General features: G+C 38.1%; 1 protein-coding gene across 2 annotated transcripts; it reads right to left on the bottom strand.

Annotated features, from left to right (window-relative positions):
* Positions 1-4: 4 nt before the first annotated feature.
* On the bottom strand, positions 5-17505 carry LOC110381929 (segment polarity protein dishevelled homolog DVL-3). Of its 2 annotated transcripts, none has more exons than XR_010277998.1 (8): positions 16525-17505; positions 13904-14075; positions 13061-13261; positions 10884-11029; positions 9850-10007; positions 8507-8608; positions 6834-7601; positions 5-6498 (listed from the first exon to the last, which is right to left on the bottom strand). XR_010277998.1 is itself a non-coding variant. In XM_064042867.1 (8 exons), exons 1-7 carry the CDS (start codon positions 17401-17403, stop codon positions 7436-7438), a joined length of 1824 nt encoding a protein of 607 aa, XP_063898937.1. In that variant the 5' UTR covers positions 17404-17505; the 3' UTR covers positions 5-6498; positions 7434-7435. The 2 variants fall into 2 exon arrangements, 1 of the variants encoding a protein (XP_063898937.1); XM_064042867.1 differs by having other exon boundaries at positions 7434-7601.
* Positions 17506-17525: the final 20 nt, after the last annotated feature.

The following is a 17525-nucleotide window of genomic DNA, read 5'->3' as shown; positions in this document are numbered from 1 at the left end:
TGAATCACTTACAAAATGCTATCTTTTATTCAAATTACACATTGTGAACATTAAATAGCTCCTTCCAAATAATAATAATATAAAAATAATAATCATTGCTATTATATTTTAATAATATACACGAAATAGTTGTAAAGAAATATAAACTCAGGCTGCCGATATCACAACTAAATGTTTTTGAACCATATTCACTTAAAAACATACAAACAACCAAATTGAGAACCTCCTTTTTGGGAAGTCGGTTAGAAACTGACACCTTTGGCAGTATTTTCTGAGTTGAAAATCTATAATTTTGAGCGATTTTTTTATTGAAAATATTTTTAAATAATAAATAAAAATGTTGCATGCAGTTGTCGATTTTTTAAATATATTTAATTAAGTATGTTATGCTATTGTCTATCTATAACAATGTGCTCCAGAATTTTGGCATATGTAGGTACTTATATATAAATATTTTCAATTCAAAAATCTCTGAAAACTTTGATATCAAACTCGTATCTTTTTTCTTATTAACTGCATTTTGTTCAATAAGCTGCCAAAACGATTAAATACGTATTTAATCAATATAATATTTTATATTGACAGAAATAGCCAACTACAAAGTCTGTGTTTATTTGCAATCACCTCAAACTGCTAAGCTGATTTTGATGCTGTTCCCGCCAATAGATCGAGGGATTACTGAGTAAGGTTTGTATATTATATAGTTTTATGTTGGTAATCCTTATCATTATGAATTAATTTCAGCATAAAGTTGAATTGATGCGAGTGAAACCGTAGAAAACAGTAAAATTTATTGCATTGCTATTTTTGCCAATATAAACTTCAAAATAAATGCTTCAATCAGAGTATTAGACATTTTTCGCACCTATGTTCATATTGTGACTGTCAAACTGATAAAAATGACTCTAAAATTATAATATGAATCGCAAAAAGTTCGCTCAAGTTTACATTTATTTAAAAAAACTTTGTAATTTGACGTTTTAGGCCCAGACTCAACCAAAAAAGTATTTAAATAATTTCGTTATTTCAATATTCAGTAGTATCCCTTTTTATGGGAAATCATCAAATGTCGGCCCCCGCTGTGTGTGTAGCGCTCGGGAGTGTCAGACTCTTACTGACTAAACCCGCCATGTTCCTTCTTAAGCCCTATCCACCTAATTATAAAACGTGGTCTTAAAAAAGTACCAGCTTTTGTATCACCTTTAAACCACCGTCGCAAACAAAATCAGTGGACTATAGCTATTACTAAAGCGGGTACTTCTAAAAACCACGTTTTATTACAAGGTGGTTTGTGTACTAGCGCCGCGGCCCATTCAGTAGGATATACTAGCTGGTGCCCGCGACTTCGTCTGCGCAGGTTTAGTATTTCGAACAATATGTTTACAAATTGTAGCCTATGTGTTATTCTGATGTATAAGCTATATTATTGTAAAGTTTCATTAAAATCCATTCAGTAGTTTTTGCGTGAAAGAGTAACAAACATCCATACATACAAACTTTCGCGTTTATAATATTAGTAGGATTAGCGGAAAATTTCTCTTGGCTGGTAAAGCATTTCGCTTTGGTAAGTCTGGGCAAAAAACGTCATTGTCGATTTAAAAAAATCAATAGTTAAAAATACATTTTTGTTCTAAATTTTTAGCAATAAACATTTTTTATATGATATGTCCAAATAAATTATTTAATGAAATATACAAAATTGTTCTCCCTACTTCCTAGTAGGAAAGACAGAAGCGAGATTAAAATTACATAGTTTCAATACAAAATAGTTGCCAACAATAAAAAAAAAAACATTTCTAAATACTGTAAAAAGCGTTGCGACAGCGATTTGTAACTGCGACTAAACGCAGCGACAAAAAAATCGCAAGCGAACGCAACAGCTTCATTTCCGGCCGTAAAGGCTACAAATAGCTAAGTTATCAATACATACAATATTATATATAATTTATTAAAATCTTTCGATTACATGGTTTTTCAGTTATTTTTTAAATAAATTACGTACAGTATGCGTTTACCCTCATTTTATTACATTCCTAATGTATCTACGTATACAAATGCTTTTTCTTCTGTGCCCCTAAATACATGTTCTACCACGGAGGAAGGAAAGATAGCGGAGATGCCATAAGGCAGGCAGGTCAGGCGCCTTCTTGTAGCTCAAGCAACGTGCGGTAGCCGGGATCACTTACTACAACTAACGAGGCGTTCGGGTTCCTTGTCGAATCAAAACCAATCTGTCAAAGATTGGTTTCGATTGATTGGTGAATTCATTTTGTAAATAATGCTGCGCTAGTAACGTTCCCCGTCTCCCTCGCCCCGCATGTTGTCGCGCTATTTTCTTAGGAGATATTGCGTTATGACATCACCGCTAGTCATTTTGTTCTCCATGGTCAAATCTTATTCGTTATTACAAAAATAAAATGGTACGTATTTAGAAAAAAATCAGTAGTTAAAAATTGGTAAAATATATTTACTTTTACTGCAAGTAGTTCATTAATACGATTTTACGAGTAAAACAAGACTAAACAGTTGGGGAAAGACTAAGGATGATGATTTGAAATCATTGTCTAAAATCATATTTTTTTAGATGAATGCATATTATTATAATTATCGGCACGAATCTTGAGCCCTTCATCTGCGCAGAAGTAATTTATTAGCAAAGAACCAATCCCGAGTGACGGCTATGACGCGATGCGCTGCGGGCCAATCAACGCTTTAGCCCGCCCCCGCGCCTCACTTCATACCACAAAAAGGACACAATAAATTACTTATGAGCAGGTGAAGGTCAGAGCTCAAGATTCGTGCCGATAACTATACAAAAAAAAACATTGAATCGGACATTGATTGGACTTTTCTAATATTTATCATCCATTCAAGATTTCATAATAAATTCCTTGCAGCAGAAAGTAAATATATTCTACCAATCTCTGAATATTAACACACATTCAAACATTAACTGTTTGACCGTCGCGAACTAATATTATAGTATAGATGCTTGATTTCACGAACGCGTGTGAGAACATACTAAATGTGTGTTGGTGTATATGGGTTACTGTAAAAACCCGAACTATGATAAATCCTAAGCTTTTCCAGTAAAACCTAAGATTTACCGACATGAGTTGGTATATGTTAAGTATTTATTACTAGCTTCTGCCAGCGGTTTCACCCGCATCCCGTGGAAACCTCTGCACGAACCCGGATAAAAAGTAGCCTATAGCCTTCCTAGATAAATGGGCTATCTAACACTGAAAGAATTTTTCAAATCGCACTAGTAGTTCCTGAGATTAGCGCGTTCAAACAAACAAACAAACTCTTCAGCTTTATAATATTAGTATAGATAAAGGTAGGATTTTTTCGGACTATTTCTGTTCTAATTCAGTACATGCTAGGTTTTACCAATGTGGACTGGTAAATATTGGTTTTAGGAATAAAACAATGACCAACCATTAGTCAAAAACTTACGCAAAATTCTAACTATTTAAATAATTTTTATTTTGAAGTTGTATTAATAAAAGTATTGGGGATGTAGATGTGGAGGAAAAACCTAGCTTGTATTGAATTGAAATGGTAGAAGTCCGAAAAAAATCGTAACTTTATAATTAATTCTTACATTTACCAACTCATGTCGGTAAACTTTAGGATTTACCGTAGTTCGGGTTTTTACAGTAACATATGCACACTGTATGTATGCAAAATAACAGATAGACAGAATATTGGGAAGGGCTGTTAGTCGCGACGGTCATAAAAGAACCAGTTTGAAACAATATTTGTAAAATAATTCTACTGCAATGTGTAATATTTATTTTTGTTGTTTTAAAGTCGATTTTTCAATAGTTAGTAATACTTCTGACTGACTTCAAAAATATTTGGGAAAACCGTTTCTTCTCTTCTTAGTAACATAAAAAAAAGATCCGAACTAAGAACCTCTTTTTGGGAAGTCGGTTGAATATGAATTGTTTGTACGTATTTATGTTTGAACGTGAACAAAAAAAGTTTACACATTGCAATAAAATAGGTATTTAAACAAAAAAACGTCATTCCTTCTAGTACAACCATAGAAGCACAATTAATTTCATATTTAAATACATACATATAACGTTGGCTTATGGCCGAAAATCTCATACTTTCACTCTAATCCTATTGGTCAATTCAATGTATTGCCATCTCGCTCTCACATAGTACAATAGACAGAGATGCAATGACATTTTGACAGCTGTCAAAAGTAAAAAAAAACTATTTTTTTATGTAAATTACTATGTATACTCCATTTGAGTAGGCTATCAACTAAAGGTAACCAATCTTAATACACCTTTTTATTTAACAATAAAATGCTGAAAAAAATAAATGTAAATACAATAATAACAATTACTTCAATTGTATCAATTGTATCATTATTGTAAGCAGTAGTTTATATTGTTGAATATGTTATCATCTGTCGAGCCTTTTCCCAACTATGTTGTGGTTGGCTTCCAGTCTAACCGGATTCAGCTGAGTACCAGTGTGTCACAAGGAGCGACTGCCTATCTGATCTCCTCAAACCAGTTACCCAGGCAACCCAATACCCCTTGGTTAGACTGGTGTCAGACTTACTGGCTTCTGACTACCCGTAATGACTGCCAAAGATGTTTGTTTGTGTAATATCCTATCAAGATTTTTACCTTTATTTTAGTGCCGACTCAAATAGAGTATATAGTCTTAACACATTAAAAAAATATGTCTGACTATATCATTCTCACTGGGTTAGAAAGTCAACAATACAATTTTCGACCAATAGAATCAAAGTGTGTTTAGTGCCAATTTGTTTATAATAAATGACACTAACCCAGTTACACTATTTAACTATAACGATAACCAAACCATAACCAGCCGTACTTACGACAAATTGGCGATGTGACAACTGAAAATGGTTCGGTCATCGTTATATTAAAATGGTGCAACTATATTAATATATTACTTAGCGTAGTTTTATCATTTTTTATTTAATTATTATTACACTTTTTAGAGATAAGAACGAGGATTTGCAATTTTAATTCCCATTTTCACTTACGACATAAGCGTAATTTTTCTTAAAACAACAATTTTGAAAGAAAAACAGTTATTATAAGAAAATCGGATATTTACGTTGTAGGTGAACTTAGGCATAATAAAACTTAAATTAATATGGCCGTCGTTTTGAAATTTTAATATTTTCACAGTTTGTACGTATGTAATATTGATCTCTGAAACTATCAATTTTGATATTATTGAGAAATTATTTAGTCGATTTTTTATATGTAAAACTAACCGATTCCCGGCGGTTTCACCCGCGTCCCGTGGGAACTACTGACCGTACCGGGATAAAATATAGCCTATGTTACTCGGGAAGAGTGTAGCGCCTCAACAGTGAAAGAATTTTCAAATTGTTTCAGTAGTTTGGAGCCTTTAATACAAATAAAAAGATGTGTCCTCTTTTTTATGTTACTAGATAAAAAAGTGCCATGCTTTCCTGGATAAATAGGCTATCTAACACTGGAAGAATTTTTCAAAACGGTTTAGTAGTTTCAGAATCTAGCGGGTTCAAACAAACTCTTCAGTTTTGTAATATTAATACCTATAGTAAAGCATAACCATCTGTTTGATTCCACAATCGGGTAAAATAGAAAAAATACAGGGTGGTTTTCCTACGTTCATATCTCTAAAAAGTGTATTATTTTAGTTTTTAAGTTTATATATAGGGTGTTACAATTAGATATTTACACTTAAACTAATAATATACATAAGACTAAAATTATATGGCGATCTAGTATCATGATTAGCTTTACCGTGGGCTGCGACTGGCCGCCGACTTCCAGACTTCCAAAAAAATTTGAAGTCGTTTTCCGACAACGACTTCATATTGTTAACACTATTACAGTAGGTTAGAGTATAATTTAGGGGTTTTAGACATCGACTTCCAGACTTCAAAAAAATTTGAAGTCGTTTTTCGACAATGACTTCATATTGTTAACACTATTGCATTGTAGTAGTATAATTTAGTGGTTTTAAACATCGACTTCCAGACTTCAAAAATGGAAGTCGTTTTTGAAACAATTGTGCAGTTATGGCGGATATATTTCAGTAATTGTGTATAAAAATATGTATACAATTTATTCATATTTTTTTTTTGATACTAGTGAAATTATTATTGATTCAGACAATTTACCGATTTTATAAATAAAAATTGACAACCTTCTTTTTGAGAAGTCGGTTAATAATTAAAAACTTGCAATACAAGTTTAAAAATCTGAAAATAACACATTTGCATACATATTTCTATACACAAAAACCGTCATATTTTATCAAAATATTAATTTTATTCAACAATAAATTAATCAAAAATGCCTATAGTACCGTTTTAAATACCTTCTTTACCCAGCTGCGTCAGAAGTCAGCCGCATCCTCTAAGACGTATCGAATAATATAATATATTATATACGTCACGATTTTTGGCAGTTTTCAGAGGGCACACCTCAAAATACGCTCCTGAAAAAACAAATATTAGAATTTTAAAAATAGTGGGTAAAGAACCAATCTCTCAAGTATGAATGTAGGTTCGATTCCAAGTACCAATGCAACTTTTCTAAGTTTGTATGTACTTTCTAAGTATATCTTGGACACCAATGACTGTGTTTCGGATGGCACGTTAAACTGTAAGTCCCGGCTGTCATTTGAATATCTTTGGCAGTCAAAGTCTCAAGAATGGTTGAACCTATTTGGAAGGTAGGCAGCTTAGAACATGAAGGACATAGGATTTTTATCTTCATCCGGATAGGGGAGGGTCAATAAGGCAGTGGGTGAAACGGCCAGTAGATACACACCGTTATAGGAAGAGCACGGGCCGGTCCGGCTCGGGCACGGGCTCGGGCGCGGCGGAGGAGGAGGAGGAGGTGGACTGGCGCTGCTACAGTAGATACACACCGTTATAGGAAGAGCACGGGCCGGTCCGGCTCGGGCACGGGCTCGGGCGCGGCGGAGGAGGAGGAGGAGGTGGACTGGCGCTGCTACAGTAGATACACACCGTTATAGGAAGAGCACGGGCCGGTCCGGCTCGGGCACGGGCTCGGGCGCGGCGGAGGAGGAGGAGGAGGTGGACTGGCGCTGCTACAGTAGATACACACCGTTATAGGAAGAGCACGGGCCGGTCCGGCTCGGGCACGGGCTCGGGCGCGGCGGAGGAGGAGGAGGAGGTGGACTGGCGCTGCTACAGTAGATACACACCGTTATAGGAAGAGCACGGGCCGGTCCGGCTCGGGCACGGGCTCGGGCGCGGCGGAGGAGGAGGAGGAGGTGGACTGGCGCTGCTACAGTAGATACACACCGTTATAGGAAGAGCACGGGCCGGTCCGGCTCGGGCACGGGCTCGGGCGCGGCGGAGGAGGAGGAGGAGGTGGACTGGCGCTGCTACAGTAGATACACACCGTTATAGGAAGAGCACGGGCCGGTCCGGCTCGGGCACGGGCTCGGGCGCGGCGGAGGAGGAGGAGGAGGTGGACTTGCGCTCGGGCTCCCGCTCCTTGGCCGTGAGGCGCTCGGAGCCGCCGCTGGAGCCCCCGCTGCCCGACACCACGCTCTCCTCGCGGTTGTAGCTGGAACAACACATTCATCATTATTAATCCCACTAAAAGACATTTACATGAAGATCGTGAGAACAACTCATGACCAATTTCCCTTATGTGCTCGTTTATGTACTTGAATTCCTATTATAAACTACCTTATGTACTTTTTTATGTACAACTCTTATACATAACCCCATGTCCCAATGTTATTTGTGGTCCCCGCAGCATGTTTTCTCCTTCCGTCATCTCACAAGTGACATTCTTCATAGCCATGTCGACTTCTATCATATGCGTTTACCGCCCCATTAAATATTTGCTCCTATATGACCTAGTGTTTCACCCCATATGACCTAGTGTTTCGCCCCCATTTAACCTAGTGTTTCACCCCCATTTAACCTAGTATTTCACCCTCCCCCCCATTTAACCTAGCGTTTCAGCCACATTTAACCTAGTTTCAACCACATTAAACCTAGTTTCAACCACATTAAACCTAGTATTTTGTTCCCATTTAACCTAGTATTTCACCCCCCCATTTAACCTAGCGTTTCAGCCACATTTAACCTAGAGTTTCAACCACATTTAACCTAGTTTCAACCACATTAAACCTAGTATTTTGTTCCCATTTAACCTAGTATTTCACCCCCCCATTTAACCTAGCGTTTCAGCCACATTTAACCTAGAGTTTCAACCACATTTAACCTAGTTTCAACCACATTAAACCTAGTTTCAACCACATTTAACCTAGTTTCAACCACATTAAACCTAGTATTTTGTTCCCATTTAACCTAGTATTTCACCCCCCCATTTAACCTAGCGTTTCAGCCACATTTAACCTAGAGTTTCACCCACATTTAGCCTAGTATTTCACCCACATTTTACCCAGTTTTTGCTCCCCTTAATGTCAGAGCACCCTGTATAACATGTGTAAGACTCACCCATATACAGTGTGTTCGCTGTTGACGCAGGAGGAGTACTTGAAGGGTATCGGCTGGTAGCCGTACGAGCCTGCGTACGGCATGTAGCCGGGACCCATTATGCTGGAACAAATACGATTAATATTAATGTTGTAACACCCTTTTTTATCGTCCCACTGCTGGGCTGCGGCCTCCTCTCACACGGAGAAGGATTGAGCGTTAATCACCACGCTTGCTCAATGCGGGTTGCTGATTTCACACTTTATATAGTCTAGGTTTCCTCAAGATGTTTTCCTTCACCTTTTTATCAGCCGTGTACTTTAAACTTTGGTTTGGGTAATTCAAACTAGATAGGTCTACGTAATATTCTTCTGCATCTAGTAAAATTACTAGCCAAAACTTACTTGAGAAGTTGAAAGACCTAAACCTAAAAGATTTGACTGTCAAACATGGAACGCTACTAAATTGTTGACCACACATACTGCGAATATCATCATCCTCCGAGCCTTTTCCCAATCATGTTGGGGTCGGCTTCCAGTCTAACCGGATTCAGCTGAGTACCAGTGCTTTACAAGAAGCGACTGCCTATCTGACCTCCTCAACCCAGTTACCCGGGTAACCCGATACCCCTTGGTTAGACTGGTGTCAGACTTACTGGCTTCTGACTACCCGTAACGACTGCCAAGGATGTTCAATGACAGCCGGGACCTACAGTTTAACGTGCCATCCGAAACACAGTCAATGGTGTCTAAGATATACTTAGAAAGTACATACAAACTTAGAAAAGTTGCATTGGTACTTGCCTGACCTGGGATCGAACCCGCGCCCTCATACTTGAGAGGTTGGTTCTTTACCCACTAGGCCACCACGACTTTTTTTTGACCACACATACTGCGAACATTTTACATAAAAGGAACAATGTCAGACGTCCATAGTAACTTAGGCTCAATAAAAATATTTCATGTACAGTGAAAATTCTTACAGTTTTTTGTGTAGTTTAATGTCAGAAGCTTTTCTATGTTTTCCATTTTTGCATTGAACTTCTCAAAACCAAATTATTCCAAATTATAAAAACGAAAAACCTGAACTCGATAAAAAAAGTGATATTTTTTTTTTTGGAAAAGTTCTAGATAACAGTTAAATATTTTATAAGAAGTTAGTATTTTTTTATATTTAAATTGTTGTAGTAAAGAACTTTGTGTCCGTGAGAATTTAGTTTTAAAAGTTGATTGGGTGGGCCGAAACCTGACATTGTTCTTTGACGTTTTGTCATCGGTCGGGTTATACCCGCCATCTTGAAAATTTGTTGTTCTTTGTTTACGTTTTGTCTCACGGCTCGGCGAGTAGGGTATAGCTACACTCACTTGGGGTTAGGCAGCGGCGCGAGCGTGTCACTGAGCACACTGTCGGCGTCGGTCCCGCGCAGGCGCAGCGCCGCCAGCTGCGCACACAGCTCGCCCGCCACGTAGTAGCACTGCTCCGAGAACGTTATCTTGTTCACCGTGTGACGGATGAAGCCCGCCTGCGAAGGGTACAACAAAAACAAAAATAAATAACATTAATGGCGTCCACGGCCGATTTCGGCTACGGCGGCTGTTCTCATTTAACCAGTTGAGATCAGCCAGTTGCGCAGGACATATTATAGTGCACGAGCATTTGCGCAGACACAGGTGTACTCAGTATTCCTTCACTCTCATAGCGCGATGCGACGACAACCCGACACCACCGGAAAGAGATCAGGCGCAGGACCGACATTTACGTGCTCTCCGATGCACGGATGAATCGCTTTGTGAAAATTTAAGAAAACCCACAAAGCGATTTCGGCCCGACCCAGGAATCGAACCCGAGACCTCGAGCACAGCAGCCACAGTTGCGACCACTAGACCAACGAGGCAGTCAATAACATTACATAACATAAAAATTGTCGAACTCGCGCAAGAAGACTTCTTTACCATGGCCTTAAAAAAACCGGCCAAATGCGAGTATGTTACTTGTTGAGGCAATGAATGTTGATAGAGTTGACTGAATGAAATTATTCGTGTAACATAACTACAGGATAACGTAGCCAACGGTGAAAGTTTTCCCTCATTTAACCAAGTGTTTTACCCATATTTAACTAAACACTCAACCAATTTCACCTCATTTTCTGCCCATATTCTACCTAGAGTTTCGACCTAATTTTATCCCCCAAAATGGCCTAATATGTTTCGTCCCCATCTAACCTCATATTTCGCCCCCATCTAACCTCATATTTCGCCCCCATTTAACCTCATATTTCGCCCCCATCTAACCTCATATTTCGCCCCCATTTAACCTCATATTTCGCCCCCATTTAACCTAGTATTTCAACCCCATTTAACCCCGTATTTTTTGCTCCCCATTTTTCTTAGTATCTCACCTTGAGCATGTGCGAGGCGTACTTCCTGGCGTCGCGTCGGTCCGCGATGCCGGCGACGTGCTGCAGGATCCAGTCCACCACGTCGGCGCCGATGAACGCGTTCGGTATTGTGATTTTGAGCCACATGCGGTCGCGGATTTCTAGGCCTGGGGGAATAAATAGTTACGGAATATTATTACCCATTTTAAGAAAAAAAAAAATATTTTGTTACTAGTAATTGCCCGCTGTTTCACCCGTGTCTTAGGGGAAATTCTATCCGTACCGGGATAAAATATAGCCTATGTTACTTGGAAAGAGTGTAGCTAAATTTTTATTTCATATCGGATCTCTAGTTTCAAAACTTTTGGAGAAGTTGCTAAGAAATCAAACGCAATAGACTCGAGCAAGAATAAAGACGAAAAATAAATGTAGTAGGCAAAAAATATTCGACACCTTTTTATTTTTATAATTTGTAATATTTTACGAAACAATGACATCATACGAAAATTGAACATCCTGTATCTTCGTTATTTTAATTTTCAGGTGTAGAATTTAAGAACTTTAAAATAAACTCTTTTGCAAAAAAAGCGGGCACCTATGCGAAATCTTAGTTTTAAGGACTTTACGTGTATTTCAAAGGGTTTTTATGATTGTAGTATGTTTCTAGCATCAAAAGGGTTAGCCAAGCATGCGTGAGAGTGTACTCTAAATTTGAATTTTGTACAATTGCTAAGAAATTAGTTAAACCTTGTTTTGGACTAATTGCTGGCAGAAAGTTCGTCGGTGCTTTGAGAAGTTTTTGAAGTGATTTTCAGAAAATTGATAATGCAGTTTTAATTAATGATTAATGTACCTTTTTGTTAGATCAAAACATTTTTGAAAAACTATGCGTATTTGATAAAATTTTCACCTGCTCTAAATGGGCGATACTGATGATTGATGGCAATGTTAAGAGTTTCGGTATTTTAGTGTAAAGCGTTCTATTGTTTAGATATTGTACCCACGTGTTCTAAAATCTCGCTTTTTCATAAATAAACACTATTTAGAGGAGTATCAGTACTTTGGGCTGCGTCAAAACCAATTTAAAGTAAGCAGTGCCGATCACAACTCGTCTCCTATCGGACTTTGACATTTAAAACATACCAAATTTTGTGATAAATGTTAAAATTAACCACATGAAAAATGATGAGGGGGGTTAAAGCTATCTAAAAAGTCAAATTATTGCCGCGTTGAAGCTCTCGATAACTCCATAGGTATCGGTTTACTAAACGATGATTTAGCTGAAAGGGAGTCAAGAATTCAAAATTATTGGCCAAACGTATGTTTCTTAAGAAATGAGCAGATACCCAATTATTGTTATGATTTAAGCAGGAAAGTGCTGTAGATGCCAGAAAATCTCGGTGCAGGCAAGTTTATTTAATAAAATGTCCGTGGGATAAAAACACGCTATTTGAACGCTCAGACTCATAGATCTTCAGAGGTCTACGGAGTTTCCCAAGCGACGAGGTTGTTTAAAAATCAGTGATTACGAGACCTTAAGACCTCGTGCTCACAGTCTATGCGCTATTTTCTGTATTTTGTAGAATTTCAATACTTTTAATAATGTCAAAGTCCGATAGGAGACGAGTTGTGATCGGCACTGCTTACTTTAAATTGGTTTTGTCGCAGCCCAAAGTACTGATACTCCTCTAAATAGTGTTTATTTATGAAAAAGCGAGATTTTAGAACACGTGGGTACAATATCTAAACAATAGAACGCTTTACACTAAAATACCGAAACTCTTAACATTGCCATCAATCATCAGAATAGCCCATTAAGAGCAGGTGAAAATTTTATCAAATATGCATAGTTTTTCAAAAATGTTTTGATCTAACAAAAAGATACATTAATCATTAATTAAAACTGCATTATCAATTTTCTGAAAATCACTTCAAAAACTTCTCAAAACACCGACGAACTTTCTGCCAGCAATTAGTCTAAAACAAGGTTTAACTAATTTCTTAGCAATTGTACAAAATTCAAATTTAGAGTACACTCTCACGCATGCTTGGCTAACCCTTTTGATGCTAGAAACATACTACAATCATAAAAACCCTTTGAAATACATGTAAAGTCCTGAAAACTAAGATTTCGCATAGGTGCCCGTTTTTTTTGCAAAAGAGTGTACATAAAACGTAATAAATACTTAAAAACTCACCCGACTCAGGCCTCAGCATAGCCCTAACTACGATAGCCATGTCCATGTTGACAGAGAGCTGGGGCTCCAACGCTCCCGCCGGCAGCGTCGACGCGTCCGAAGCCCCGCGCTCCGATACTGAGGAGACAGGGAGGGCGGAGAGCGATGGGGGCGGCGGCGGGTACGCCTCGCGTAGGGCTTGGGTGTGAGCTACCCACGCGCCTGGAGAAAGAAAATTTTATTTATTTAAAGAACTAAAAACAAGTTTTATTGCGTATGTGAAGATGCATATATATATATATACACAACGACAAGATAAAAATGATATATAATAAATATGCGTTTTAAAACGCGCAATACGGCTCTCGGTCAACATAATGCTGCTAGCCGAAACGAGACGGAGTCCCAGCGCTGGTTTACTAATGCCCATTTTCACCAACAATCTCTTAATCTAAGTGCCACTTAGAATAAGGGCTCTCCCAATTTTGACATAAATAACTATGGATAAGGGATACCTAAACTTTGGTGAAAACGAAATTCTTATCAAGTGTTCCGTAAATGCTCTTAGGGGATCCCTTAATTTAGGTATTTGTTGGTGAAAATGGGCATAAATATTTAAGTATTTAGTTAAGTGTGGCCCTTTTCTATGGGAAATTATCAAATGGCTCCCGCTGTGGGTGTAGCATGAGGGATCAGACTCTTACGCGATCTAACACTGAAAGATTTTGTTTCAAAAACTTACAGTTGGTCCTGCTTGTAATCTCACTACTCATTTTGTGTCCTGCACGACTGGCTGATCTCCTTATATGAGAACAGTCAACAATCGATTAGAGAGCCGTTATTACAGATTTATAGGTTACTGACCTGGATCAATAGGCCTCACAGGCTCCGTCCTAGGAATAGTGAAGTACCCCTTAGGGTTGGGGTCCCAGCACTTGGCGACCACCAGCTTGATGGGCCCCGGCTTCTGCACCACCTCGCGGAGCACGCGCACCGCCTCATCATTCGTCATGTCTTCGAAGTTCACGTCGTTCACCTGGAATTTTACAAGTTTTTATTAGACAAAACAATTTGGGCATTTAAAGATAGTTTTAAATTATGACATGTAGTCAGAAGCCAGTAAGTCTGACAACCAGTCTAACCAAGGGGTATCGGGTTGCCCGGGTAACTGGGTTGAGAAGATCAGATAGGCAGTCGCTTCTTGTAAAGCGGTCCGGTTAGACGTGAAGCCGACTCCAACATAGTTGGGAAAAAGGCTCGGAGGATGATGATTAAAGATAGTTTTAAATTATGACATGTTTCCTGCAGTTTCAGCTGATTCCTGTGGTGAATACCTACTTCCAGCACCTTGTTAATTTAAACTACATAAATAGTAGCTTCCGCCCGCGGCTTCGCCCGAAACGCGTTCGGTTATATCGCGTTGACGAGAGAACTCTTCAAAAGCCCGGGATAAAAACTATCCTATGTTCTTTCTCAAGGTCAACTCTATCTCCATACCAAATTTTATTTAATTCAGTTCAGTGGTTTAGACGAGAAAGCGTGACAGACAGAGTTACCTTCGCATATATAATATTAGTAGGAATTTGGTGTTTAAAGCTTAATTTCTGAACTGTATAAAATAATTTGTTAGAGACAGTCAAATACAATTTCTTGGGTTTCTAAATATTGCAACATGTTCCCTTCAGTTGCAGCTGTATACTGAGGCATCTACTTTCCGCACCTGGATAATTTATTGATATTAACCTTTATTTCTTAACTACTTCTTTAATTTAATAGATTGATGAAATAGGAATTTAAAATAAATGTCCGAATTATTCAAAATAAACTACTTCACAAGTAGTTTAGGTCTTTTCTCTGGCTCTAGACTATCTGTGTATAGATAGACAGAGATACTTTCGTATTTATATTGTAGACAGTAATTAAAAATGTACCATTGTACCACAAAAACTTTCAAACGTCTGTTGAACACTTGTCTACAAAAATTACAGATTATGACATTGAAATAAGGTCCTCGTTGCAGCCACACTTTTTTTAGACAAGTGTTCGACATATGTTTAAGTTTTTGTAGTAAGACCAATGGTATTTATTTAATTATTTATATACTTTTTGCACAAACAGTACAATGGCGGACTTAACGACTTAGGCGTTTTCTCCCAGTCTACCTTTGGGTGGTGGGGAAATAGCAGTGGTAGGTGCAGTTTTTAATATAATCTATGTAAAGAAAAAAAAGAAATATTTATATATATATAGAATATATAGACAATATTACATATTTCATTGTTTTTGCTCATATAAAATACCTTAGGCATATGTTATTGTAATGGTAAGCTATATTACCGACAATTTCTTTGTTTTAGAGTGAAAGAATGAAAAACAGGGTTACATCATTATAAACGTTTATGTTTATAATATAGGAAGAATTTTATTAAGAATGCAGTTGTATTATGTTGATGAATTTCATATCATTATACTTTTAGTTTTACCAGATAGTGTCCAGATTATATGATTGATTTGATTCAGCTATTTATCATTAAGACATATTTGACACTTTAGATAATTTAGACTGGGGTATATTAAATTTTATAATGTCACCACTTCCTGTGTGTTTTTGGGACTGAATAGAGGAGTAATTGTCTATCTATCTATCTATCTATACTAATAAAATAAAAAGGAATCATTTTAAATATATTTTTGTTTGTTAATGCCTCGAAACTCCTGAACAGATTTGAAAACTCTTCCACTGTTGGAAAGCTAGACTATCTCTGAGTAACATAAGTTATATTTATCCAGGTTAGGGAAGAAGTTCTCCCAGGTTGTGGGGAAAACAGAAGGGAAACAGATAGTAATTATTTGTTTTGAAATATGATTTATTGAGTTTGTTTAGATAAACTATTTATATCTCTGGATGTTTCATGTGCTTAGATATATCAGATTGCAGGTGAAACTGAGAGTAGTGACCAGTCCTGCATATTCATATGATGATGATAAGACTGATGACCTTAGATATGGTATGTTTTCCTCATAGATTTATCAGAAATATTTTCTAACTATAAGGAACCATTGTACACACTTTGTAACTTATCATTTATAACAATGTCATGTTTTTTGTATACACAATAATTAACTACATTGTATTATGATCTTCCTAGCCTTTTCCCAACAATATTGGAGCCAGATTCCTGTATAACTGGATGCAACTGAGTAACAGTGTGCCACATGGAGTGCCTATATGACGTCCTCAACCCAGTTATCCGGGCTATGCCCCCTTGGTAAGACTGGTTGTCAGACTTACTAGCTTTTGAATACCCTTAACAAATTTTAGATGTTAATACCATGTCTTCCAAAACATGGAGGAACTTGTTATGACAAAAATGGTCATCCATCATCAGAACAACTATGACAATAACTTTACTCTGTCTTAGACATTGTTTATCCAAGATGAGAGTGAAATATCTAGAAACAAATACTATAATAAGTAAACACACCTGTAATATCATGTCTCCGGGCTCTATCCTCCCATCCAGGGCCACGGCACCTCCTTTCATAATACTCCCAACATATATTCCTCCATCTCCGCCCTTATTTGACTGGCCAACTATAGATATACCCAGGAAATTCACAGTATCCATGTTCAGAGTCACCGTTATAATATGCATAGACATCGTAGAGTCAGTTATAGAAGAATAGGAAGAGGTTCTGGACATGACTTGAGGTCTCTTTCGTCTTCTCTGTGGCCTTTTACGAGAACTCACTTGCAGGTGGGAAACACTGCTGCATTCAGTCAGGGCTCGGTCTACGGAGGCGTTAGTGTGCCTCCCAGTCGTCGTGGTGATTTCCGACTGGCTGTCGAACAAACTTGTGGAGTCTAAGTCAGAACTTAGCACGGAAGCTGTCTCGTATTCCAACCCATGGTTACCGTATTTTGAGTGGCCGTTTATCCGTAACCCACGGTATTTATACTTGTCGCAGGATGCTCTGTGGCCGGGGCGGGAGCTGATGGTGCTGTCTGTGTCCGTGCAGGTGTCCCGGGTGACGGGCGCCGGAGCCCCGTGAGTTTGTTTGCCTTTCCCTGCATTGCTATCAGTACACTGTGAAGCTCCGTCCGAAGGGTTCGAGCCCTCTGCAGATACTAGCCACGACACTACACGACCGTTAAAACACGGTAAATGAGCGTTATCGTCAACAATTTCCTCTTTAACAACACCGAAATCATCGTCCATGGATTTAAAGAAAAACTTATAGTTCGGTCGGTTCAACTGGTTTTTGAAGTCCAACAAAGTCACTTTCTCCGGTGAGATAGGTATTTTCACTAGGTACGGCGTTTCTTCATCGTCTATGTAATAAATAACTTTCGTCTCCTCCATTTTTAATGCATTTATTTATTGAATAACAACACCCTTACGATCTATAAATATCGGTCGCCATCACAAATATGGCGATAAATATAGTACCGCTATTCGGCACCACGGGGCGCTGCTGTCGCTTT

This window comes from Helicoverpa armigera, chromosome 30 (genome assembly GCF_030705265.1).
Source record: "Helicoverpa armigera isolate CAAS_96S chromosome 30, ASM3070526v1, whole genome shotgun sequence".
In the NCBI taxonomy this organism is placed as follows: Eukaryota; Metazoa; Arthropoda; class Insecta; order Lepidoptera; family Noctuidae; genus Helicoverpa; species Helicoverpa armigera.
The sequence above is the reverse complement of the archived record's forward strand: the minus strand, read 5'-3'. Positions and strand labels throughout refer to the sequence as shown.

What these genes read in the sequence shown, in the direction of transcription:
- LOC110381929 (XM_064042867.1), bottom strand. Translation starts at nt 17,403, where the DNA reads ATGGAGGAGACGAAAGTTATTTATTACATAGACGATGAAGAAACGCCG. An exon ending in TGTGAGGCCTATTGATCCAG is followed by an intron (nt 13,262 to 13,903) that starts GTCAGTAACCTA and finishes TTCTTTCTCCAG; the next exon opens with GCGCGTGGGTAGCTCACACC. An exon ending in TATGCTGAGGCCTGAGTCGG is followed by an intron (nt 11,030 to 13,060) that starts GTGAGTTTTTAA and finishes TTATTCCCCCAG; the next exon opens with GCCTAGAAATCCGCGACCGC.